Source organism: Apodemus sylvaticus, chromosome 17 (genome assembly GCF_947179515.1).
Source record: "Apodemus sylvaticus chromosome 17, mApoSyl1.1, whole genome shotgun sequence".
Classification (NCBI taxonomy): domain Eukaryota; kingdom Metazoa; phylum Chordata; class Mammalia; order Rodentia; family Muridae; genus Apodemus; species Apodemus sylvaticus.
Window position 1 is genome coordinate 52,835,606 of NC_067488.1, and position 27,374 is coordinate 52,862,979.

Consider the following 27,374-nt stretch of genomic DNA (forward strand, 5'->3'; position numbering starts at 1 on the left):
TTTTGACATGTGGGGCCACGGTCAGCCACAGAGGGAGATCCTGGGGGTACACAGCAAGAATGACCTATTTGAGTGACATTCATTAGTGGCCTTGAAGGCCAGTTTGGAAGCCACCTGATGTGGATGGAGGAGGAGTCTGCTTCAGCCCTGTAGCCTCAGTGGGGTGGAGAGAGGAGGGGGCAGGGGGATGCCAGCAGGTGAGGAATGGAAGCATGTGCGCTGTGGTTTCTAGAATGTTCTGGTGGAAAGAGGAACAGGGAGCTGCGAGGCTCTAGCGACCTAGCCAACAAAGAGAACCTGCTCCACAGAGCCTTTCTCTGGGTACTGGGATGGAGTCAACTGTGTCATGCTAAGTCCTGGAGTACCAGAGAGCTGAGCTGTAGCCCTTTTCTTCCCTGATGATCCTTAAGGAGGCCATCTTGCTGGGGCAGGGTGGGGGGGCAGCTCCTGGTTCATGAAGGAAGGGCCAGTTAGGTGGACCAGGCCCTCACTCCTGTGTCCTCAGGCTCTCCAGCCATCCCTTTTCTGAGGTGAGGTCCCCAGTACACAGCCAACGCTATCCGCCACCTGTTTTCCCGATGCTGTCAGGTCCAGGAGCACTGCTCCCTTGGGGCTTGGGCATCTCCCGAGAGGACATGAGGGGGGTTTTTATGGGAGCTGTGTGTGGCTTCATCAAGTTTCTTGTCATTATTTTTCTGACCATAACAGTAACCCAGGCATTTCTTCGAGTGTCCTGGTGAGTTCTGTGGTACTCAGAGAGCATCTTGACCTGTTGTGGGTGCTTTTCTTGACTGCCTCCTGAGAGGAACCAAGGCTTCAGCTGAGAAAAAGGTCCCTCTTGGCCCTGAGAACTTCTCTTTCAATCTCTACCTCTCTGAGCTAGGCCTTTTCTTCTATTGTAACACCACGATTCTGCTGCCTAGAGGTCATGGTCTCCCCAGAAACATCCAGTCCACCAAGCCATCAACCCAGTGATCCTTAGAGGCACCCTGCTTTGAATTTCCATCTCACCTGTCTGGAATTAGTATTTACGGAACCCTCCGGAGGCTGCTCACCCAGTTGCTCTCATCCAATCCTCAGAATAATTAACGGGTGTTTAGACACTGTAATGGGCCAACACCTGCGGCGCTGGTTCTAAAGTGCTCCTTTGATTGATTCCGCCCTGCTGTGCCTGGCCGAGGTCAACTCTATGTACCTAGCTATTTTCTTCTTGGCAAATACATGATTCATCACAGGAGAAAAAAAAAAAAACCTGCACTCGAAGAAAACGTTTTCTTCTCTTTACATTGGCTGCGTGTTTCACTTTTTAGGAAAGTAAACGCCTAATGAGTGCGTTTGGGTTGGAAAACATCCCAGTCTTATGAAGTGGAATATAAACTCAGCTTGGCTTAATGGTGTTAATCTTATCTATGCAAATGATGTTGGGGGTAAGAGAGTGCAGTCATGAGCAATCCGTTGCAGGCGTCTGCACCATTAATTCTTAGTAACACATACTCAAAAGAGGGGCGTGCCTTGCTGTGGGGACCCACACTCCATGCTGTGGGATCTCACCTTCATTCTTACTGGGTGGGGCGGGGTGGGGTGGGGCGGGGCGGGTCGGGGTGGCAAGGCCAATGGAGGTTAAGTGAATACTGCTGAGCTGGCAGAGGTAGAATCACTGTCCTGCTGAGCTGGTGCTAGTTGGTTTGTAGAGGCACAGCTGTTGGGCCTCAGGGGCATCACCGTGAGGGTACAGAGTTTACAACCTGGCTGCCGGGACCCGTGACTTCATCTCTACCAGACTCCATGTCTGCCACCCTGAACACAGCAGCCTCTTCCTTAGGATTCCAGGAAGGAGCCATGTCAGCTTGGGGCGGCTGCTAAGAAGTGTTCTTTACTGATGGATGCTGATAAGTGGTTGCTTTGGTTTGGTGGTAGAGCAAGGGGTCAAGTGGATTCCCACTTGGGAGCAAACTTGCCTAGATAACAGAATGTGTGAGGGTGTGTCGGAGCCTTTGAGAAAAGGGTGCTGGAAAGCCAGGGTCTCTCCACTTATGTGAGTGGTATTGCTGGAACAGAAACCTTCCTGGGCTCAGATCTTTTCAGTAGCCCTGGCTGCGCTGTCCTTCAGAGCTCCATCGGGATGCAGGTGGCTGGATGCTGAGTGGCCAAAATCTCTGCCTCAAGGAAAGCCAGGACCCTGACTGGATTCTAGTAACATTTCTGTCGCTCTGGCCAACACGCTAACAAACACAACACAAGGATCCATTCTAGGTCACAATTAAGTTACAGCCCTCATTGGTGGCAGTCGGCAGGGACTTGAAGCAGCAGCCACAGCCAGTTAAGCACAGGTTCAATGCCAGCTCAGTCCTCAACTTTCTCTCATTAATGGTTCCAACCAGGGAGTGCCTGCCCACTTTCAGGCTGGGTCTTCCCACATCAATTAAGGCAACCAAGACAATCCCCAACAGCAGTGGTTCCCAACTTTCCCAATGATGCATCCCTTTAATAAAGTTCCTCATAGTGTGGTGACCTCCAACTATAAAATTATTTTCCTTGTTACTTCATAACTGCAATTTTGCTACTGTTATGAACTATGATGTAAATGTCTGTGTTTTCTTAACGGTCTCAGAGGACGACCCCTGTGGAAGGGGTTGAGACCCCACAGGTTGAGAACTACTGTTCCACAGGACCAGCATGATGGCTCAGTGGTTAAGAGCATAGGCTGCTCTCAAAGAGGACTGGGCTTGGTTTTCAACACCCTCATGGTAGCTTACAACCATCAGTAACACCAGTTCCAGAGGATCTGACACCCTCTTCTGATATCCATGGGCACACAGCACCCATTACCCCCCCCCCAAAAAAAAGACAGTTCCCCTCAGACACACCCACAGACCAATGTTGTTGTCTAGAGAATCCCTCATTGACACTATAACCAGGCAATTTAGAGTATGTCAAGTTGACAATGAACTCTAAACACAATGTCCCCCCCCCCTGTGACCCGGAAGTACTCTCTTGGAAGCCCTTGCTCTGTGCCTATGGTTTGTGCCACACGCAACAGATACCCGAACCCTCTGCTGGGTACCACAACTTGAGGCCAGTGCCAGGAAAGCTGGAGGTCTTTGCTCCAGCCTGCCTCTCCATGGGGTGTCAGTCAGCCCAGCCAGAGGGTCAGGGAGCCTTAGCAGATGCTGGGTTATTTCCTAGGCTTATGTGTTGGTTGGGGAACACAGGGGCCTCAGACTTAGCTCTTCTGAAATACCGACTCTGGCTTGCTATTTGAGCTCTCCTTGCTGGCTGACTAGCACACATCCTTCACATGGGTTTCCCCAGGCAGCGCCGCCTTGGGAGTTTATTCTTTTTAAAAAGTGTTGCTCTTTAGAAAAGTTATGCCTTTTTACACTTCTTCTCATTGAAAAACTTACAAATCCCAAGAATCTAGGCTTTACTGTCAAGGTATTGAAAAGTTAAAGAGGCCACAAAGATTTTTACATCTCCTAGGGCTTGTGTGTACCACGTGCTTAAGTCTAGAGGCTTCTGGAAGCAGCTGCCTGCTCGGTTGCCAAGGCTCAGGTTACTGCAGGGAGCTGGAACCCCCCCAGGCCTAAGCCTTAAATGTTCGGATGGAGCGGTCTCCAGCTCAGCCCACGTGGTGTGGCTTGACCGATTTAGTATCAATGGGATTTGAAAGACATATTGCCCAAAGATTAATTTGTACTTTTCTTTCTCCTCTTCCTCCTCCTCTTCTTTAACATTGTCTTTCAAGGTAAAGGTTATAGGTGTCCATATTTGAAGTGTGTGTGTGTGTGTGTGTGTATGTATGTATGTATGTATGTATATGTGTGTGTATGTATGTATGTGTATGTGTGTTTTAGTTTCATTTCTGTCATTGTGATAAAAATATCATGACTAGAAACAGGTTTATTTGGCTCCTTTTTTTTTTTTTTTTTTCTGAGACAGGGTTTCTCTGTGTAGCCCTGGCTGTCCTGGAACTCACTCTGTAAACCAGGTTGGCCTCGAACTCAGATCCGCCTGCCTCTGCCTCCCAAGTGCTGAGATTACAGGCATGCGGCACCATACCTGGTTTTATTTGGCTTATAATTCTAGAAAATTTCTAATTATGTGCCATCGGATAGCTGGTCACATCACATCGTATCCACAGTCAAGAGCAGAGAGAAAATGAATGCATGCATACTTAATGCTCAGCTCAGTTTCTCTCCTCCGGTCCAGGGCCCAACCCTAGGGCATGGTGATGCTCACAGTGGACCATGTCTCCTTACAAACCACAGTCACAATGTGCACGCGTACGAGCTTGAGTATTTATGCTTATACGTATAAATGCATGCATGTGTGTGTACGTATTTTTATTTGTTTGTTTATTAATTCCTTTATTTATTTGTTGAGACAGGGTTTCTCTGTGTAGCCCCGACTATCCTGCAACTCACTCTGTAGACCAGGCTGGCCTTGAACTCACAGAGATCCACCTGCCTCTGTCTCTCAAGTGCTCGGACTAAAGCCATGCACCACCACCACCAGGCTTATGTTTATTTTTGATAGAAGACTACCTAAATTGTGAGAGAAACAGCACATGAATTGAAAAACAAAGCAAGCCAGAACAGAAGCCAAGTGGGTGGTCACAGTGACAGGGTCACTGAGACTCTGGGTCCCCTGCCACTCATGGCCCATGCTCACCTCATGAATGGCTGGAAAGTGACCCCATATGGTGATTCCTGCCTTATGGAAGGACAAAGGCTGGGTGCGGTGAGGGTCTCTTGTCTCACCTCAGCTGGAGGCACCCTCTCCTTTAGAAGATCTAGCCCTGGCATTTGTGTGACACTTAGCACCAGAGTCAGAAAAATGCTGTGGGAGTGACTGGCTGCATTATTATTTTTTTAAGATTTATTTATTTATTATGTATACTTCTTTCTGCCTGCATGTATATGCATATACATTATGTACACATCTTTCTCCCTGCAAGTATATGCCTATAGGCCAGAAGAGGGCACCAGATCTCATTATGGATGGTTGTGAGCTGGGATTTGAACTCAGAACCTTCAGAAGAGCAGTCAGTGCTCTTAACCGCTGAGCCATCTCTCCAGCCCCACAAGAAGGTTCTTCTTGGAGGAGAGTGAGAGGTGGTAACCAGAGAGGGGGCTATGGAGGGGGCCCAGGAGCTGAATGAGGAAGCCAGAAGCGAGAGTTCCTAGTAGTGTCCTGTGCCTGTTCCATACCCTATCCCCTCCCCCCTGTTCCACCTCCTACCCAGAGCCTGGAAGGCTTCAACTCTGTAGTCTTCTGACGTCCAGAACTCCAGGTTTGCAGGTCTCTGTGGTTTTAAGTGTCTGATCATTTCTCAACACAGTCAACTAGATTGTTGGGTGGATCCAGAGATGGGAGCCGGGGAATATGACCACTGTGGCCTCCTGCAGAAGGCAAGGGAGTCTTTATATGTTCCTGCAGGCTTGTGGATATTAACATAAGGCCTTGCGGGAAGTGGGAGGGGGGTCACATGAGTCACACAGGTGCCGACATCTTTGTGTTTGTATTTCACCCTCAGCCAGCCCAGTGTCACCCCTTCCCATCCAGCAGAGAAGAGATGCCAGGAGGGAAGAAAGGCTGAGCTGCTGGTCCTTGGAGGGAAGCCATAGAGACACAAGGGGACCACCTAGCATGGCTGCTTTGCTGCGGGAAGGCTTTAAGGAGGTCTAAGGACTGAGAGCAGGAACTGGGTCCCCAGGGCTCATCCCTGCCTTCTCCTTCCTGGGATAGCCTGCTCCAGGCATGCGTATGCTTCCACAGAGACAAGGGGAAGGTGAGCCTCTCCTGGGGACATAGGACGCTCTTCAGCTTCCTGTGTGGCTGTTTGAAAGCCCTTTGCCGGGGGGGGGGGGGGGGGGGGGAGTGTTGTCCTGAGACGGATGCAGGAGACTTGTTATTAGTGTAATGAGATTTTAATGATTTGAGATGTTGTTGGAGCAGCACACATGGAATTTTAATCTCGTTGTAGGCAGCTGCTGGTGTTTTTGTTTTATTTGTTTGCTTGGGCCTCATTGTGAGGATGCATTTCTACAATTATTAGTTAGTTTGCTCTCACAGAGATCTGCCTTTATGCTGCTCTTAATGTTCATGTTGAGAAAGTCTTGGGAGGGAAAAGAATATATGCTTTAAAATTGTACATATATAGTAAATATATTTATGTTATATATAAAACATATATAAAATTATATATGTATTCTTTTTAAAGCTGGAAGCTGCTGGGTGGTGGTGGTGCTCGCCTTTAATCCTAGCACTTGGGAGGCAGAGGCAGGTGGATTTCTGAGTTCGAGGCCAGCCTGGTCTACAAAGTGAGTTCCAGGACAGCCAGGGCTACACAGAGAAACTCTGTCTCAAAAAAAAAACAAGCAAAACAAAACAAAACAAAACAAAACAAAAAAAGCTGGAGGCTGGCTTGACCAGATCTAGGATGTGAGGGTTTCAACTTCTGTTCCCTATTCATAATTGCCACAGAGTGGAAACAACCCCAGAGCTGTTAACTGAAAACAAAATGTGGTATAATCACAAAATGGAATAGTCTACAGCACTGAAAAGGGAGGAAATAATGATATGGGCTACAACATAGATGAACCAGGAAGATAATAAGAATAAGAATCTGTTCACAAAGGATGACTATTGTGTGATGAAAAGAATCCAGAGTAGCCAAAATTCATAGGTCCCAAAGTTAGACAAGTGGTCGTTAGGGGCTGAGGGCTAGAGAGTGAGTGCTCGTGGGTGCCTTGGGGACGAGGAGGATGTTTTACGTTGAGGTGGTGATGGGCACATGCTCTGAATATTCTGAAAGTCACTGACTCGGGTCTTCAAACAGGAGAATTATACAGAGTGTGAATCCTGCCACTATTGAGCTAGTTAAATGTAGAACTTTACAAACATGGAGTTCTGGCTTGCCAGCATCTTCCTTAAGTTGTGTGTGTGTGTGTGTGTGTGTGTGTGCATGTAGCCACATGCACACAGAGGTCAGAGGTTTACCCTCAGGAGGTGTTCCTCAGGTGTTGTATACTGTGTGTGTGTGTGTGTGTATTTGTTTGTTTCATGACGGGGTCTCTCTGGAATTTGCTGATTGCACTAGGAAAACCCTGTGGATCCTCCTGTCTCCACTCCACCCCACCCCCACCCCCACCCCAGGCTGGGTGTTTCACGCTGGCTGGAGGTGAGACTTGACGCGCTGAGTGGATGGCGATCTTCACTTAGTGTGTGGCTTTAAGCAGACACAATCTTCTCGCTGGGGTCTCAGAACAGGGAAACCCCGGCCGTGATGTGGTTCTTTGACCCAGTGTTGGCAGTCAGAAACTAGGTCCAGCACTCATTCAAACGTAGACGGTGACTGTCACCTCTCTCCCCGCTGACCTCTGTCTCTTTAGAACTTATGATTGAGCTCAGGACATTTTGCATTCGAGGCAAACACCAGATTTCCAGCTGGGTCCGCACCCAGGAACCAAACTTTTTTCTTTTTTACTCTTTTCTTTTCTAAAATTAATAAATCTCAAAAAAAAAAAAAAATCCTGTTCCAATCATGTATTTATCTGGGTCTGTCTGCCTGAGTATGAAGTGGCCAAGTGAGGGGTGCATACCTTTAATCCCAGTGTTCAGAAGGCAGTGAGCTGGCCTGGACGCTGCCCTCGGGCCAGGGGAAGCTAAGGCTGTGCCCAGCTGCTGTGGGTTCAGTCTTGCCCATGAGGCAGAGAGGAGTCACATGGAATATGGAATCAGCCTCAGGAGAGGCTGACCAGAGAGGGAGACAGGCACTTTCGTCTCTTCGCTGGACAAGGTATCCAACTCTCTGAGGGAACAAGTCAGGAGAGCCTGCCTCCCCGGCTGGGTAGAACAAGGCAGAATGGCCTCCCTGGGTGGGCATTTTAGGTCTCTTGATTCTCTGGAAATTTAATTTTTATGTGTACGGGTGTTTTGTCTGCCTGTCTGTCTGTGTACTTGTGTGCAGTGCTTGTGGAGGCCATAAGAGGACACAGAATCATCTGAGACCCAAGTCACAAACAGTCTCAAGCTGCCGTATGGGTCCTAGGATTTGAACCCAGGTCCTGTGGAAGAGCAGCCATTGCTCTTAGCCATGGAGCCATCTCTCCAGCCACTGCTGTGGGATTTTTTTTTTTTTTTTTTTGGTTGAGGGGAGATGGAGCCTTTCTTGGTTTTGGTGACCTCAACCCAGAGAGCTAGGTACTGGACACTGATGGTCATCAAAGATGCTCCAAGCTAGTGGTGTCCTGATTTGTCTGATGCTCAAAAACAAACAAACAACAGCAACAAAAACCCAACAGGGTTAAAGAGTAATAAGCGATCAGAGTGAGATTTATTAAAGTGAGGAGACTCCAGGAGAGGGAGAGGCTTCCGGGGAGGAAGCTGAGGGACTGGCCCGGCCATGGCTTTCAAGGGTTCGCAGCAGGGACTGGACTGCGGATTGTCTTCAGGTCATCTTTATTGACATTGGTCATTTTGGAGCACATCACAGGCTGAGTGAGTGAGGAGCCCATGTGTTCTGCGCATGCTCTCTGAGACCAACAGAAGACTGGAGACCCCCCCCCCCACACACACACACACACTGGGGATGGGGTCACATGTGCTGTGTGACTGACTCATGACCTCCCGCGGGTCCTCGGCCTTCACTTCCTATAGGATGCTAACTCCTAGCTAAATATGAGTCTGGCTATTTGAAATTTTCAGAGAACCAATGATATGTTTAAGGGATCTTGGGAATCTTAAGCACCGCCCACCCTCCTTCCCCCTCTTCTCTCTCCCCCTCCCCACTGCCTGCTGTGGAGCCCAGCTGCCAGGCTAGGTCTCTGGTCCAAGGACTTTGCTGCCTTCTTCAGCCTGAAATGAATTTCATTTTACAGATAGGGAAACTGAGGCCTTGAGAGAGGCAAGAAGCCTGATCTCTCATTGAGTGATCTCACAGAGTCTTGTCCCCATGGGAGACTTCTATGAGGGGTCGGTGGCGCCAGTGAAGGGCAAGCAACCATGACCTCAGTCTCTGAGCCTGAGTTTAGCCTCTGTCTGAGAAACTGACTATTGCTCTACACTTTGGAGGAGGTGGCTAAAAATCGAATGGGGGCTTCACACAGGCCAGCCAATCACCAGGACACAGAGGTGTGTGCCCGCCCCATGGGCTTTCCTTTCTAACGAGCGTATTTACCCACCATTGTGCGATGGTGGTGAAGGCCACACAGGGTGAGCGTGTGCTGAGGTCGACAGGAGATATTGCATTCCTCTAGCGGTAAAGAGCCCTCTGAGGCCGTGTCCCCGAACCGTCAGCCCTGTTTACTGGTTATTATTTTCCTTGTGTTGGAGTGATCTAATTTTAAACACCATTTCAGAGCACATTGTAGGGAGCCCAAGGGGCCGCAACAGCCCTAGACAAGGAACTGGAAATCAAACTCCAAGTGGCACCTTGTATCTGTGAATGGAGGCAGGCGGCAGCCTGGGAGGTGGCTCATCAGGGGCTTAGCCGGGCACAACGCAGAGGGAGGGTGTTGTTGCTGTTGTGGTTGTTATTGTAGTTGTTGTTTTTCCTACACTAGAGACCATGCACGAGGCTCTAGTGCAAGTCAGGTGAGCACTAAGCCATTGATCTGGCTGCCTCCTGCACTTTATTTTGAGATTTGATCTCACCCCATTCAAGGTAGCCCAGGCTGTCCTTGAATGTCCCTGTCCTCTTCCTCAGCCCCACATAAGCTGGGATCTCGGGTGTGTGCCTGCCTCCTGAGATGAGGGAGTGGGCAGAACAGGCAGGAAGTTTGCCTTTCCACCTGCCCCACCAAGAACCAGCCCATTGGACCTTTGGGGTTCTATTTCATGTCTGCTTTGACTTCTAGGTTACACACAAGGCCCCAGGAACCTGCCAGCTTCCGGACTTCCTGTCCCTCGCTGTCTGTAGTTATCAGTGTGAGGACAGTTGATCTCACTGGATTTGCCTCTGGCCAGGGTGGGGCTAATCAAGAGATGATCTCAAGGCCACGCCTTGTCATGCCTTCTTGAGTTTATTTATTTTTTAAAGATTTATTTATGGGGCTGGAGAGATGGCTCAGGGGTTAAGAGCACTGACTGCTCTTCTGAAGGTCCTGAGTTCAAATCCCAGCAACCACATGGTGGCTCACAACCATCTGATGGAATCTGATGTCTTCTTCTGGGGTGTCTGATGAGAGCGACAGTGTATGCACATACATAAAATAAATCAATAGATCTTAAAAAAAATTTATTTATTATTATATGTAAGTACAGTGTCGCTGTCTTCAGACACCAGAAGAGGGCATCAGATCTCATTACGGATGGTTGTGAGCCACCATGTGGTTGCTGGGATTTGAACTCAGGACCTTTGGAAGAGCAGTCAGTGATCTTAACTGCTGAGCCATCTCTCCAGCCCCCTCCCTTCCTTGAGTTTACATTGCTGTAGATACTGGCCTGGCTCTTTGAGCCCACGTTCTTTTCTTTATTCTTAATCTTTATCTACAGCTGGGGTCTTCTGTAAAAGGTACAATCTTCAAAGTGCATGCCAACTCTATTGCAGCCACTGAACTGTGCTGTGGCAACTATAGTTGGTGTGGAAACAAATGAGTCTGGCTCTGTTTCAATAAAGTTTTATTGACAAATACCGGCTGAGGGCCAGTTGCCCTGAAGCATCATCAGCAGAGTCTTGGTCTGAGCCATAGTTTTGATGCCATAGATCAGAGGCTCTAGTTAGTCCTCTCTCCTTTTCAGTGTGTGTGTGTGTGTGTGCGTGTGTGTGTGTGTGTGTGTGTGTGTGTGTGTGTCTGTCTGTCTGAGCCTGTGTGTGTGTATGTCTCTCTTCCTCTCTGTGTGCATGTATGTGTGTTTGTTTAATGCACTCTCCTGTGTTTGTGTGTATCGCTGTGTCTGTGAGTCTCTGTGTGTGTGTTTAATACAGCTACCTATGTGTGGCCAGAGATCAATGTAAATCTTCCTCTATTGCTTTCCATAGTATTAATTAATTAATTAACTAATTAATTTTTGGCGAATGAGTGCATTGCCTGCATGTATATCTTTGTAACATGTGTGTGCCTGGTGCTCATGGATGTCCCCTGGGACTGAAGTTACAAGTGCTGGGAGTCAAACCTGGCTCCTCCGGAAGAACAGTTAGTGCTCTCAACTCCTGGCATCTCCCCAGCCCTGCACCTTATGTTTTGAGACAGTCTTTCACTGAATCTGGACCTGGGTATTTAGGCTGGGCTGGTCGACCACTGAAACCCCAAGATCCCCTTCCCCAGCGACGAGGAAGCACCCAGCTTCCGTGCGGGTACTGGAGACCTGAACTCGGGTCTGTGAGCCTGACAGAGTCCTTTATCAACTGAGCAACCCCCCACTCACCCCCAGAGCGTGGGTACTTTCTGTGGACTGTCTTCAGTAATTCCAAGGCTTCTGTGTGAGTCACCTGCCTGTGACAAGCATGGTAGGCATGATCCTTGGTTAGAAGTTCAAAACGTGCAGGGCATGCAAGCATGAGGACCTGAGTTCGAATCTTCAGTAGCCATGTAAAAGCTTGGTTCCAGTGTGGCACTTAATCCTCCGATACACTTCCCAGCCACCTCTATTCTGCTTACCTAGTATTTACAAATAAGTTCAGACAGCCCTATCCCCCACGCTGTTCTCCGAGGACTCATGTATTCCAGCCTAGAGGCTCAGCAATCTGGGTGGGGCTCAGCCTCTTTCCACCTCCCTTGCCTCCCAGGGTTTTTATTTGCTGTGTTTTGAGATAGCCTCGGAATGTAGCCCCCAGCTGGCCTTGAACTCAGAACCCTCTCACTTCTGCCTCTTGAGTGCTAGGGTCAGAGGATTTCCCTCCGACATTATCTCTTTTCATTTCTTTGCCGCCTGTTTCCGCACAGCAGAGATGCCTGGTTTCGAAGTGTGTGGTTCTATTATGAGAAAATTAAACACATTTAAGAGCAAATTAAATTAGAGGATTCGTGATCATTAGCTAAGTAAATTATTTATTTTTTTTAAGTAATGAGCCAGGCAGGGTACTGCGTGCGGTGGCATGCTCAATAAGTATTTATTGGTGGGAGCGATCGTTGCATGAGCCTATCAAGTTGCACGGGAGGGAATTATTTGCCTCTGAAACTAATGGGATAGCTGAGGGGCAGTAACGGCTACTAAAAATACCATTTGTGTTTATAAAGCCTTCAAAGACAGAGCACTCCAGAGCACTCCGTGCTGGATCTTGGCCAAGGGAGACGTCTGGGGACAGCTGGCACACTGAGTCTTGTGTCATCTGAGAGACTTTGTGTCCTTGGTTGGGACTGTCCTTGCAGCCCTGGGGCATTTGTCAGTACTATGAGGAGATTTAGCCTTGCAATGATTTTCCCTTGGCCACACAGGGAAGGGAGATGGTGCATAAAACTGGGTGCTCTGGAAGGAGGAGGTAGTTAAAAGTGTGTGATAATTCAGATACGGGGCAGAGCCATTCAGAATCGAGACCTGCCTGGCAGAGGAGGGAGGCCGGAAGCCAGAGAGCTTGGGGTTGGGGCTTGAGAGCGTGAGCCCATAGGTTTATGTTCTAGGGAATCACCAGTTCAGGTGATTCTAGGGAATCACCGTTCAGTCAGACATGTGAGGTAGGACCCAGAATGGTGGGTGACCATTCTACCCAGCCTCCCTGAGCAGGTGCCTTGCTTAAAGTTCTCACAGGCTCTCTCCTAATTTTTAGTTGCCTCCTTGTCTAGGATAGGGGTCATTCTTGGTTATATAGTGAGGTTAAGACTATATTTCAAGCCGGGCGTGGTGGCGCACGCCTGTAATCCCAGCACTTGGGAGGCAGAGGCAGGCAGATTTCTGAGTTCGAGTCCAGCCTGGTCTATAGAGTGAGTTCCAGGACAGCCAGGACCACACAGAGAAACCCTGTCTGAAAACACCAAAAAAAAAAAAAAAAAAAAAAGACTATATTTCAGGCCGGGTGGTGGTGGCGTACGCCTGTAATCCCAGTACTCTGGGAGGCAGAGGCAGGTGGATTTCTGAGTTCGAGGCTAGCCTGGTCTACAGAGTGAGTTCCAGGACAGCCAGGGCTATACAGAGAAACCCTGTCTCAAAAAAACCAAAATCAAAAAAAAAAAAAAAAAAAAAAAAAAAGAAAGAAAGAAAAAAAAAATCCACAAGACGGCTGGAGAGATGGCTCAGCGGTTAAGAGCACTGACTGCTCTTCCAGAGGTACTGAGTTCGATTCCCAGAAACCACATGGTGGCTCACACCATCTGTAATGGGATCTGATGTCCTCTTCTGGTGTTCTGAAGACAGTGGCAGTTGTACTCACAGACATGAAATAAATAAATAAATCTTTATAAAAAAATCCACAAGAAAAATAACAATAATTAGAAAAATAATAACAAGACATTAATGACAGTAATAATAACAAGACATTATTAGCTCTGCATTAGCACCCAGCACTGCTATCTGGCTTGAGGAGTGGGGTTCGCTCCATTCTCCTTCTGCAGTGACCACCGGCCCAGCTACCCAGTGAATCCTTCCTGTCTCTTCTAGCTGCGGCCTTTGTCTGTAGTCTGCCTTTTGTGACACGTCTTTCCGGTATCTCATGGTGTTCTCCTGGGTACCTCTGCCACTGTCACGATATCCTCTCTGTGCATCTGTGGGCTGTGACAAGCGACAGCCTCTCTATTTAATCTGCTGTCACCTCATCTGGAGCCTATCTTTAAATGCCTTATTTTCAAATAAGTAGATTCTCAGGTCCCAAGTGGACGTGAGTTCCAAAGGGCATTTATTCAACCCACAGTGACCAGGGCTCTGTTAGTGACTAAATCAAATCACCCCTCAACTCTAGTGCATCCAGGATGGCCCTAAATTCACTATACAGCCAAGAATGACCTCAAACTCCTGCTCCTCTCTGCCTCGTGACGGGTTGACGGGCACCTATTGCCACGCCCCTACCTTATTATTGGTTTTCTAGCTATTATTTCCCACGATGGGAGAAAAAGATAGTCAAAACAGCTGCTTATAATTATCTGGGCTCTGGTTTGTTTCAGACTCTTGAGCCCCAAGGGAAGGAGAGAGGATTTGCCCTTGTCTAGTGAGGAAGACTGAGAGGCCCTGTTTGCGCCCACAGTACCCAACCCCAGCCGCTGTTGGGTTCTGTTAACTTCCCTCTGCTGTGCTGTTCTGTGTGATATGGTTTCAGCCGTGAGATAAATAATCATTTTTCTGACATGCACGCTGTTAAAATGAAGACGGTCCATCGCCAGCCTCGGGGACCTGAATGAGCTGGCACAGCACCCAAGCGTGCTCTTAGGGACACAGGGATACCCCTGGCCCTGATGCGAGGGTGTGCCCTGTTGAGGGCTGAGTGCCGTGCATTGCATGTGGATGGCCTCAGCTTAAACTTCACGAACAGCTTCCTCCCAGAAGTTCGGCGAGACTTCTGAGAGGTTGTTTGACAGGCGCAGGCTGTGTGTCATTAAACACAGGCGAGACCTGCTGTCACACGGCTTTAAATAGCGCTTGACATTCTGCCCGTGGCAAGCATGCTGAGCAGAGTTGGGGGGTAGATGTGACATCCCATGACACACTTTCCTCCTTTCTAGACTTCCTCTGCTTATCCTGTTGGAAGCTCTGTTCTTCCCTGGGTCACAGAGGCGGGAACAGTGGTCAGAGATACGATACGTGGAGCTCACTGTTAGGACTTCTTGACTGAGTGTCACGGAAGCATCATTAACCTCGGTCTTAGGCCGAGAGGAATTAAGATCCTTCCTTCCTTCCTTCCTTCCTCCTTCACTTCCTCCTTCTTCCTTTTTTTCCTCCTTCCCTTCCCCTCCCTATTTCATTTGAAGCCCAGGCTGGATTTGAACTTGAGACCTGCCCACCTCCTTCCTGAGTGCTGGGAACATGAGCATGCTCCACGGTTCCCTGCGGGAGGATTTCTACGGGTGACCCTTGAAACAGCCAGGCAGGAGAAACTAGGGCTGAGCTGGAAGATGTGTGTGTGTTCTTAGGATGCCGCGTGTTTCTATGTAGATACCACAAGCACAATGTCAGCCACCTGTGAAGAAGCTACTTAAGAGGCTCTGGGCTTGACTTAGGCAGATCATCGTATAACCAGGCTGGCTTCCTGTGCTCCTGTTAAAGACATTTTCCTTAGCGCATTGAGCCTGTGGAGAGCCTGGAGTGGAGGTGACCTGTGACCTGTGTGACACCTGTGAGCACATCGCTGGGCAGGTGGAGGCCAGAAGCATGGGGAAGATCAAGGCCATCCTTGGCTACATGGTGAATTCAAGCTTGGCTCAACAGGAGACCTAACACATATCTCCAAAAACAAACTCTCTCTGTCTCCCTCTTTCTCTTGGTTCATTACCATGGAAACCCCAGATCGCAGTTGTCATTGAGGCTACCTAAGGCTTCTCCATCAGACCACTGTTGGCCTGTGTTTGGGAGCCGGCGGTCACCCACCCAAAGCACAACATGTTCAAAGACCACGGCACTAAACGGACACCGACACGGATACTTCCTCAGAAGTAAAGGCTGACAGCGAGGAGGCAGAGGGCGTCCATTTGACTGTAGCAGGGTGCTTGTACCCCAGGAACTTAAGCCTCCCGCATCACCGAGATTGTTCTCCAGGGTCTGACTCAGTACCGTGAGCACGCTTCTTTCAGCCTGGATTTTTTTTTTTTTTCTTTAGCGAGTGGGTTTGTAAATTCAAAACTCATGGAACGATTTGGACAGCATTTGGCCAGGTTGTTGGGAACTTCAGGAAAGCCACTGCACGGACAGGGCCACAGGTGCCTCTGTGCCTCTGTCACCACGGGGAGGTGTGTGGGGATCTCTTACCACATCAAGCAGCTCTCTGGAGACACCACCAGGGTGTCCTCCAGGTCACTGTGTACCCAGAGAGCGTCAGAGCTGAGGGTTGAGGCTCAGCCCTCAAGACTCCCTCACTTCCACTTCAGGTACAAGCGCAGGCTGCTGGGGCTGCGTTTGCTTCATTTGTGGAACCCCGGAAAGCGGTTCTCTTTGCATTTTTTTTTTTTTTAAGATTTTTAAACATTTGTTTTATGTATGCAAGTACACTGCCGCTGTCTTCAGACACACCAGAAGAGGGCATCAGATCCCATTACAGATGGTTATGAGCCACCATGTGGTTGGTGGGAATTGAACTCAGGACCTCTGGAAGAGCAGTCAGTGCTCTTAACCGCTGATCTGTCTCTCCAGCCTCTCTTTGTTTATTAAGAAAGATGAGGATAAGCCGGGCAGTGGTGGCGCACGCCTTTAATCCCAGCACTTGAGAGGCAGAGACAGGTAGATTTCTGGGTTTTTTGTTTGTTTGTTTGTTTTGTTTTGTTTTGTTTGTTGTTTGTTTGGATTTTTCGAGACAGGGTTTCTCTGTATAGCCCTGGCTGTCCTGGAACTCACTCTGTAGACCAGGCTGGCCTCGAACTCAGAAATCCGCCTGCCTCTGCCTCCCAGAGTGCTGGGATTACAGGTGTGCATCACCACCACCTGGCTGACAGGTAGATTTCTGAGTTCAAGGCCAGCCTGGTCTACATACAGAGTGAGTTCCAGGACAGCCAGGGCTATACAGAGAAACCCTGTCTTGAAAAAAACAAAAGACAGAAACAAACAAAAAAAAAAAGGAAAAAGAGAGAAAGAAAGAAAGAAAGAAAGAAAGAAAGAAAGAAAGAAAGAAAGAAAGAAAGAAAGAAAGAAAGAACAGAAAAAGAAAGAAAGCGACAAGGTAAGAGGAGGCGGTGCTGGACGACTGAACACAGGAGCATGCCTTCTTCTGGAGTTCAGACAGGCCACTGTCCCAGCATGAGGGTGTGTCTTGTCAACCAGGGAGCCCTTCCAAACTGCCCTAGGTCAGGGATTTTATAGAGGCAACACACAAAGGCAGGACAGAAGACGCAGGGAGCTGGGGTTTCCATGCTTCCCTAGTCTCTCCAGGACCAGGAACCTCCACAAGCTGCCTCCTTAGAACAACAACAAATGCTCCTGTCGCTTGGGCAATTCCAAGGGTTTTAGGAGCTTGGGTCAGGAACCCAGGTACAGTCTATATATGTATTAAGGCAAAAGCGGTTTTATCAGGCTCTGCAGTGCCCGAGATACTGCTTCCAACCTCGATCTTGTACAGGCTAAGAACACCATAAGCACCCCCACCCCCACTCCTGCATTTCTCCTCCTGATGCTGGGTTAATGTTCTCAATTCATCAACAAAACACAGCCCAAGGCAGGAGACGTTTATGTGGGCTTGTGGGGCAGAGGATTTGTCCATGCATAAGGGAAGTTGCAATTGCTGCCTTGCATGTCTTGGTGGGCCCTCGCCCCTGGCCCTTGTCTGCTGTGGGGCTGCTTAGGACCACCTGTCCCAAAGCTGGGGGAGGTCGACCTCCCTGAGGGGTGGCTCCCCCTCTCCTTGCTGAACCTACCTGGGCTGTGGAGCGTCTGTGGAGCACCGAGAGCCCACTCTCAGCTGATAGGCCAGGAAGGCTGATGGGGCAGAAAGACCCTGTGACTGTTATGGTGGGCGTCATGACGTCAGTGCGTCTGGGCAGACACTGTGTGAGCAACTCCTGCTCTTCCAGTGGTATGGAGGTTCAGCGTGTGTGCCACACGCAACATGTGGTCTCCTGTGGTGTCACTGAAGTTCTGTCACGCTGCACTTGGGTTATTAATACCAAGTGTACCTGCTGATCAGGGACAGCTCACTGTGAACTAGGGGGACAGCAGCCCTGTCCAGTCTGTGTTTGTCTAGCATCCTTTGGTGGCTTTGGGAGATCATGTGGAGTCATGGATCCACGATGTCTAGGTGCTTTTTAAGCATGGTCCTTAGTCTGAAATTGCCTGCCAGGGTAGGGATGCACATGGTTGTGGTTATACTTACAAGTGATAGCAGCTGGCGATCTTCTGAGATGCCAGGCATTATGTGAGTTCGTTGGTCACAGAACCTGAGAGGTGCGTGGGGGTTACTGTCCTCACTCTACAGTTGGCTGCAGAGTGGCAGGAAGGGCTCAGAGCCCAGAGTGTTCTGCGACTGCAGAAAAGCGGATATATTGCAGGCAAAGAGCATAGAGTTCTACCGTGCTTCCTCTTCTACACTTCCAAAACCTTCTTTTGCAAAAAAACAAAAGCAGAACCAAGAAGCTAGGACCGCTGGTACATACCAGTAATCCCAGGCTGAGGCAGGGGGATTAGGGGTATCAGGGCATTCGGAGTGCATATAGAGATCTGTCCCCACAAAAGCAAAACACAAAGCAGGCGGTTCCGCTTGACTTAAACTGCTGCTCAGATCTGATTTCTGTTGTCGTGGTAACGAGTGACAGGCGCTCAGTACCCTCGTGTTTGGTCTTCTGTGTACTTGACAACTAGGAGATGCTTGTTGCCTGGCCCTCCGTGCCTGTGTCACGTCACCTTCCACTGGGGCTCATAGAGGTGTCCCCAAGCCAGGGCAGACCTCTGCCCTGACCCAGTCACCAGCCCAGACCTCAGGAGATACTTGGAGTTGGGAATTTTCTGTTTACTTTCTTATAGAGTTTGGTGAGTCTCAAGCCACCCCATGGGTGTGGTTGGCCTTCTCCATTCTCAGTGCTGAGCCACCGGGGTTTATGGGGCTGGTGGGTGGAATTGCTACTATGGTTCTGAAGTTGCACATGATGTGGCCAGTGGCGCTATCTTGTTAAACAGCCCTGGCCTCTGTGACTTCCTCAGGGACTCCGCAGTTGCAAGTCATGGTGGTGACCCTGGGATCCTTATATGGTACATTTGCATCCCCCCTGCCTGGGCAGCGCCAGTAGCTGCTTGCCTTGGGCCTGGAGAGTACTGACAACCCTTTGGCTGCACGCTCCTGACAGACAGTGAGTTGTCCTCTTTCTCAGCAGAGGCTAGGCTCAGCTAGCCCTGCTGTGGCCCTGGTCTGTGGGAGTTGCTTTGCAAGAGTGAACCCTGGGCCAACCTTTTCCTGGGAGGGTGATGGGATGCTAGGGGTCGGGGGGTGATGGGAAGGAGGACCCTTGGCCGTCTTGTGGCAGTCAAGGGAGAAGACGACATGGTTTGTGGGCTGAAGCTTTTGTCACTCTGGTGGGCTATGTGGATCTTTGGCGTGAGAAGAATGGGAATTGGGACATTGTCAGGGACAAGCCATGGTTAGCATTTGTGTGTGTGTGTGTGTGTGTGTGTGAGAGAGAGAGAGAGAGAGAGAGAGAGGCAGGGAGGACTTTGTGCTCCCTACCTCAGTGGTCCTATAGATGGAACTCAGGCTTGGTGAATTCCATATTTCCCTGCAGAGCCATTTCTCTAGTCCCATCTTGTCACTGGAGTGGCAGGCCAGAGAGAGGCATTTAGCAGGGGCAGGCCTGGGGAGAAGCCTGGCCTCCTGTCCCACTGCAGGGTGGCCCAGGGTCCGTTTTCTCTCTTTCTTTCTTTTCTTTCTTTCTTTCTTTCTTTCTTTCTTTCTTTCTTTCTTTCTTTCTTTCTTTCTTTCTTTCTTTCTTTCTTTCTTTCTTTCTTTCTTTCTTGTTTTTTTTTCAAGACAGGGTTTCTCTGTGTAGCCTTGGCTGTCCTGGAACTCACTCTGTAGACCAGGCTGGCCCCAAACTTAGAAATCTGCCTGCCTCTGCCTCCCAAGTGCTTGGATTAAATGCATGCGCCAAACACTGCCCAGCCCAGCCCTTCCTTCCTTCCTTCCTTCCTTCCTTCCTTCCTTCCTCCCTCCCTCCCTCCCTCCCTCTCTCTCTCTCTCTCTCTCTCTCTCTCCTCTCTCTCTCTCTCTCTCTTTCTTTCTTTCTTTCTTTCTTTCTTTCTTTCTTTCTTTCTTTCTTTTCTTCTTCTTTCTTTCTTTCTTTCTTTCTTTCTTTCTTTCTTTCTTTCTTTCTTTCTTTCCTTCTTTCTTTCTTTCCTTCATTCTTTCTTTCATTCTCTTTCTTTCTTTCTTTCGTTCTTTCTTTCTTTCTTTCTTTGATGTGGGAGCACTGACCTCTGAGACCTTGTAACAGTTCTTTCATAGTAGAGGAAACTGGAGCCCAGAGAGGTTAAACAACCATACTCAGGTCCCTCAGCAAGTGGCAATGGGAGGTAGGATCTGGTCCAACTCACTGGCTCTTAGTAGGGGCTCCCAGCCCCTCCCCCCACCCCCAGGCTGTTAACCCCTTGTGTGACTGATACCATGCCTATTTGGCATATGAGATGTGTGGAGTTCTTGTTGCTGCTTTGGAATCTCTGACAAGAGCCGCTTAAGGAAGGGTTATTTTGAGGGTTCAGTCCATGATGGCAGGAAGGCACCCACAGGCAGGAAGCAGAGAGAAGCTGGTATTGAGTTCTTATTTGTTAGTGTGTGTGCGTGTGGGTGTATGGGTGTGTGCGCACTCAAGTGCAAAAGTTCTTCAGAACTGACTTGGCTGAGAGTCAGCACTTTCCTGCCTCCCCTCAGCCCATCCCTGCTCCTGGTCAAGTGGCCACACCCTTCCAGCCTGCTGTGGTCCACAGCAGGGAGGAAGTGGGTGGCAGGCTTGGGTAGAGGTCTGCTTCTTGCTCCTTGGAGCTATCCTTGAAGTCTCTGCTCCTCCACCCCACCCCCCAGCATCTCTCTAGACTGGGGACTTCTAGCTGGATGCAGGAATGGGATGAGGAAAGAGGAGAATAAAGATTGGGCGGCTTTCTGATGGGGACGTCATCGGAGCTGCACTTCCCACCCCTGGCTTATGACACCTGTGCAGGCCACAGGCCCTTATGTTTCCGTGGTCGTTCATAAGTCCCCCACATGCCAGAAACAGGAGGATGGAATCTCATCTTCCTGGCAGGACAACCACCTTCCAAACACGGCTGGCCGGGGCCTCAAGGAAGCCTCAAGGAAGCTGGTGGCTTGTGTGTGGATGTGAAAATGTCCACACAGTTCTCAAGAACTTGCTACCCAGGGAATGGAGCAGGGTAGAGAATACGCCCCGCCCTGTTGGTTAGGGGCCAAGGAGGTTATCTTGGGAACGAGGAGGAGAACACAAAGTTTCAGGAAGAGGGAGGTTTGTGGGGCTCAGCTGTGGCTGCAAAGGGCAAGCAATTAGCACTCCCCCACCCCCACCGACTGCTCCTGTGAGCTAAATGGCCAGGCAGGGTGGAAAACTGGAGGTAGCCTGGTCCCAACCGCCCTTTAGCCCAAGGCGGCTAAGCCCTGAGAGGCTAGCTCAGGGCAGTGGCTTCAGGTGCTGAGGGTGGCCATCCTGTGGTGTCTGCACATAACAGCCAGTGCCTGTTGGGAAACCTGTTTTCTAGAAGATTGACTTCCCCTGACCTCAGTGTCTAGGAGTAGGACCAGTGGTTGCCATGCTGTGAGGATCAGGGAGGGGCGGTGTTATCTACAGTGAGGTCAAACCGCTCTTCCTTGCTGTCTAAAGTCCTGCTTGGGCTGTGTAAGGTGCTGGTGACCACTCTTCTTGTCTGTTTTCTTCCTTTCCTTCTGGTTGTTGGCATTTTTTTTTTTCTGAGACAGGGTTTCTCTGTGTAACCCTGGCTGTCCTGGAACTCAGTCTGTAGACCAGGGTGGCCTCGAACTCAGAAATCCTCCTGCCTCTGCCTCCCAGAGTGCTGGGATTACAGGGGTGCGCCACCACTGCCCAGCCCTTTCCTTCTTTTTGAGACAGGGTCTCTCTCTGTAGCCCTGGCTGTCTTGGAATTCTCTGTGTAGAGACAGGTCTGGCCTTGAACTCACCAAGATCCACCTGCTGGGATTAAAGCAGCCTGTCACCATGCCCTTGTTTGTTTCTCTAGGGGTGTGGCCACAAGGCTCCAGAAGCTCCTTAGTTAGAACCGGAGTCTGTTAACTTAGAGTCCGGAAATCATCAGTCAGGATCAGGGCTGGGCTTTCCAGCCTTCTGGAGGCTTCTCTGACCTCTTCCAGTTCTGAGAGGACCTGAGCTGTCCCGCTGCTACCCGGGCTAACTCCAGCATACAAAGGCCTTTTTTTTTTCCACCCAGAAGGGGAATCACCATGCAGCCATCAAAGATGCAGGAGAAAGAGGTCCAGGGAGCTACAAAGAGAGTTGCTAGGAAGGAACGTTAAGTCAGGCATGGTGTCAGATGCCTGTAATCTCATCTTTTGGACCAACGAGGCAGGGCGGGGATTATGAGTCTGAGGCTAGCCTGGGGTACGTATCAAGATTCTTCCTCAAAGACCAAAATAGGGAAAATAAAGGCAAATAAAAGGCTGGCTCGAGCTGCAGACCGCTAGCCCAGTTGCTCCCGAAGTCACCGACGTTCAGCCGGCTGGTCTCCGAGCAGTTTGTGAGCACTCTGCGTGACGCTGTGAACCAGGAGACAAGCAGGCGACATGCCCGCCCTTTACAGAAGTGATGGCAGCTAAACCTTTGTCGCAGGTGTGCCAAACCGTGCCAATGCCTCGGAAGAAGGGTGCCGGCCAGGGAGCAAATGTGTTGGGGGAAGTGCGTGGGGTGCTTTGGTTCCAAGAGTGTCAGCGGCAGACAGTGTGTCTACATAAGGCTCTTAGCCATGGATCCTCATCTGTCAAGCGTGTAGAGTCCAGTGTTAGCGTTCTGAGCACCCACCCCCACCCCCACACACTGCCCCTAATCCAGGTCATTACTTTTTTTTCTTTTTTTTTATTCGATATATTTTTTATTTACATTTCAAATGATTTCCCCTTTTCAACACCCCCCCCCCCCCCCACTGCCCGAAAGTCCCGTAATTGCTTTTTATCTCAGCAAAAGAAGATAAACCAGACTCAACTCCCAAACCGTGTCTCATCAGACTGGTATAGTGAAGATGACCACTAGAGGGCGCTATGCACACGGCGTTCCTGCTCTCAGCCCAGTAGGGCGGGGGCGGGGGAGGGTGTTGGTTCTCCCGTGGCAGGTGTACAGTAGAGCCCTTTTGTTGTTGTTGTTAATGCCTTAATGATTTAATTTTCTTATTTTCTCAGCAGAACCGCTCTGGATTTCTGGGTATGTGGGGACATTACCGATCAGATTAATTAATGCTAGATCCACAGCTGGGAAGCCGGCCTCACCGGCTCTGCTGAGAACTTACTCTCCCGCTGCCGTTTCTGTTCTCTCTTTCCGGTTCTGCACAGCGCGTTTCGCTATCTGTGTTGAGCTTGACCAGGCTTGTTCTGCTGCTTGGAGCGACCAGCAGATTTCATTCCCAGCCTGCCTTGGCGAGCAAGCACCGTGTGCAGTTTTCTCAGAGGGACGGTGTGATTTGTAATCACCGCAGGCAGGGAAACCTGCGTTCTGCTCTTTCATTGTTTCTTTCTTTCTTTTGGGTTTTGGGTTTTGCACTCACTCCCCGCCCCCGCCCCTCCCACTCATCTGCACCCCCTCCAACCCCAACCATGATTAAAATCACTTGTATCATTGTTGAAAAGGCAATGTGATTGATTGAAAGGAGTGGGAATCAGAAACAGCCCTTCATAAACCAGGGACTCCAAGGCTTGCAGCAAAAGGCCTGCTCTGGCCTGGGGTTAAAATTCATTGATCACCTGAGCTGAGGGTCTGGACCAAGAGAGTGGGTGATGAACAGTGGAGCCCTTCTATGCAGGGCTGAGGTGCGGGGGAACTTGAGCTGCTCGTCAGAGGTGGGGAATCAAATCATAGGGCTGAAGTCCTCTAGACTAGTTAGTATGTAGTGTGACTCTGGCTGGGCATGTGTCACATACTGTAGTCCCAGCACTTTGGGAGGCTGAGGCAGGAGGATTGAGAGTTCTGGGACAGCCTGAGCCACCGGGCTGGCTAGTTTTTTGGCAGCTTGACACAAGCTATAGTCATCTGAGAGGAGGGAACCTCCAATGGGAAAAGGTCACCATAAGGTTGGGCTGTGGGCACACCTATAGAGCATTTTCTTAATTAGTGATTGATGGGGGAGGGCCCAGCCCTCTGTGGGTGGGGCTATCCCTGGGCTGGTGGTCCTGGGTTCTGTAAGTAAGCAACTAAGCAAGCCAGTAAGCAGCACCGCTCCATGGCCTCTGCCTCTGCTCCTGCCTCCCGGTTCCTGCCCTGCCTCAGTTTCTGTCTGACTTCCTTCAGTGATGAACTATGATGGAGAAGCATACACCAAATTAACCCTCTCACCATAGTAATAGTAACCCTAAGACAACCTCAAAAAAAAGAAGGGGCTAGGGACATAATTCAACAGCAGAGCGCTTGCCTAGGTGTGTGACTCCCTAGCGGCGACCTCGGCACCTGATGGTGAGGTTCCAGCGGTCTCTGACCTTTCCCAGAGGCCTGCTCCACAGCTGAGGCCCTGCCCTTCCTTTCCCCCTGGACTGGGCCTGCATTTTCAGCTTTTGAGCCCAGGTGGCCCTGAGCCTCCCATAGTCACTGCGCTTGCTCCAGTCTGACACCCGCTCTTTGCAGGGACTTTGGAGGGCCTATGCCTTTGCAGGGCTGTCTGCAGCCAGCACCAGCCGTGTTTCGCCCTGCTTATCCCTGTAGCCTGGTGGGCGTCCGCTGGAGACCTTACTACCCACACTTCAGGTGCCTGGGCAGAGAATCCAGGAGCTTCGGAATTGGTTGAGCCTCGTCTTTAGGGTGGGTGTTTGACACCTGGGTCCTTTGGGAATTGGTGGTCTTGGCACCTGCTCCCCGAGTCCCCTGAGCGTTGTTTGGTGGTGAGGCCCTCTGCCCTTGGCACTGGCAGAGAACTGAGCCTTCCAGAACGTCGACTTGACTCAGTTCTCTTCAGGTGAGCTCAGGTGGAGTGGGTGAGTCTACGAAGTGCCAGATGTGGCCCAGCTGTGTGAACGGGCGAGGCGGAGACAGAGAGACCTAAATCTCATCCTTAGGCACAGACAGTTGTCACAACAGCCCGGTGATCCTGCCCGCCTACTACCTATCCTCTGTGGTAAGAGAGGCCATGTCCACAGCTGTTCTGTGAGGCTTTCCTCCCCATTTGTCTGTCTGTCTGGCTTGTAGGGACCTTCAGAACTCGGAGATGACTTCTGGGCATGCACAGGCAGACGGAAAGTTCTGGATACATTTTCAGCAGTAGCCATGGGATGTGGGGCCAGGGAGGGAGCACAGGCTGAGTAAAGGCACTGTGGTCTGAGCTCTTCTCTGAGGGGAGACAGCTTCCACCAGAGGCAGCAGAGGAAAGGGGGCTGGAAATGCCATCTGGGCCAGGTGGCTGGTGACACTTGGCAGGTGTGGACTGGATTCTGGAGACAGTAGAGGACTGTGTTGGAGGAAGGACTGGATGGGTCAGTGGTTAGGGAGTACAGTGGGTTAGAGTAGGGCATACCTGATGTATTGGAGACCAATCAAAGCTCACATCTGGCTGACAATGGGCTAGCCTCCAGAATTCTCCCTGTAGTGTCTAGAGCAGTGGTTCTTAACCTTGCTAATCCTGTGACCCTTTAATATAGTTCCTTGTGTTGTGGTGACACCCCCCCCCCCAACACAAGGAAATATATTCTTTAGTTGCTGCTTCATAACTGTAATTTTGCTACTGTTTTGAATGGTAATGTAAATATCTGATATGCAGGATATCTGATAATGCAACCCCAAATCACAACCCTCAAGTTGAGAACCGATGAGATAGCGGGTGGGTTGAAGAAGACCACGAGGCTTTGCATGTGAGGAGACAGCTGGGCTGCCTTTTATCCCTTAGAAACCATGTTCTCTGTAAGTGAGCTGCCTTGGTCCTCCCGTCTCTGATTCAGCCTGCCCAGGGGGCCTATATGGTAAGCTTGACATTTTATTGTGAACCTGGAAACCTTCTTCCTATTCAAGTCATTTATCTGTAGTTCTAACATTTTCCTCATCACCCTGGGGAACAGAGGAGAAGAAAAAGACTCTGTTTGGGGCCTGAAGGAATTGTCTATTTAACCCTAGCTCCGAGCTTCAGCTACACACACACACACACATACACACATATACACACCACACATACATACACACATACACCACACACACACATACACACACACATCACACACATACACACACACATCACACACACCACACACCACACACACACACATCACACACCACATACACATACACACACATACACATATCACACACACACACCACACACATATCACACACACACACATCACACACACACACACATACATCTCTTTCTCTTTCTTACACACACACACACACACACACCCCACACTACCCCCCCCACATCACACACACCACACACACATACATCTCTCTTTCTCACACATACACACACATCCCACTAAGCCATGCACACACAGACCACACACACACACACACACACATACCCCATATCAGGCATCAAGCAGTCATCAGACCCAGCTCCTGAGAGATGCATTCTGCCGGAATGGGGGTCTCTGTGTCAGGGAAACCTGTGTGAATAGTTGGCCTGCCCTTCCAAATAAAGGAGGCTGAGATTGGCTCAAGGCTGGCTGCCCCAATCAACCCCTGATCTCCCGGTAGTCTCCTTCCCCTGGCCTCGTCAAGGCTGCACCGTGGTAACTGGGTTCTTGGTGACCCACAACTGCTGGGCTAATGTGCTATAATGGGAGGCCTCTTTTCCATCAGTGAAGTGGCCGGAGGTGAACTGTAGGTGACAGCCACTCTCTGTGCTCTGGGTGGCTGTCCCCGGCTGAAGCTCTTTGCTATCTCTACTTCCCATGCATCCTGGGTACACATGTGCTGCATGCGTGACCATGGGGACGCTGTGAGACCTGGTTCTGGGAACAAGGAGGAGAGTATGTCCCTAAGCTAAGAGTTTGCCGCTGTCACATGAACAATGAACTGTGGAAACCTAGAAGGGTGGCCGTAGCTCCTTCCAGGGTGGTGGGTACATTGAGAGTGTATCCTAGGTCCTTCTAAAGAGGTGAGATAAGAGAAGGCCTCTCCCAGTGTCTGGAAGTGTAGGGCTATGGTCTACAGGACCTGACTCCAACCGGCTTTGAGGGAGAAGGTTCAGGAGAGGGGAAGGAGAGGGCACTGCTGTATTTGTGGGAGTTTGGTCTCTCATCAGGAATCTTTGGGAACCCCCACAGGCTTTACTCGAGCTCTCCACCTTGGGCAATGACAGGGACAGCTTGGAGTGTTGGGAAGATGGCTGAGTCTGATGGGATTAGTTAACCGAAAGGCCCAGAGCGTCCCCGGTGTCAGGTATGGCTATCTGAGCCGGAGCCTGACGGCAGAGCACGGGCCCCGCCCTCCAGTAGCCTTCCTGGATCCCAGAGGCTCTCAGGAGTCTCAACTGGACGCCATCTGCAGCAGTGGCTCCTGATGTGGGCCGCTGGCCTCCTTTTCAATGTACCTTATTAAAATGCACACACTTTTATTTTTAGTGTCTGAGCCTATTTTGTCTTGTGAAGTAGAATGGAACCTTATGCCCCAGTGGAACAAGCTCATAAGTCAATGGTTCAAGCCCCCGGTGCATCCTGT

General features: G+C 50.0%; 1 protein-coding gene across 3 annotated transcripts in view; it reads left to right on the forward strand.

Moving 5' to 3' along the window:
- Parvb (parvin beta) overlaps positions 1-27,374 on the forward strand; it is an 84,476-nt gene that overhangs the window by 7,413 nt on the left and 49,689 nt on the right. Inside the window, exon 1 of one of the 3 annotated variants that reach the window (XM_052160750.1) lies at positions 18,758-18,851. The exons of the other annotated variants lie outside the window; for them this stretch is intronic. Coding sequence (XP_052016710.1) covers position 18,851 — 1 coding nt within the window. The 5' untranslated portion in view covers positions 18,758-18,850. Of the gene's footprint in view, positions 1-18,757; positions 18,852-27,374 lie in introns of those variants that run through there. 3 annotated transcript variants of the gene reach the window in all.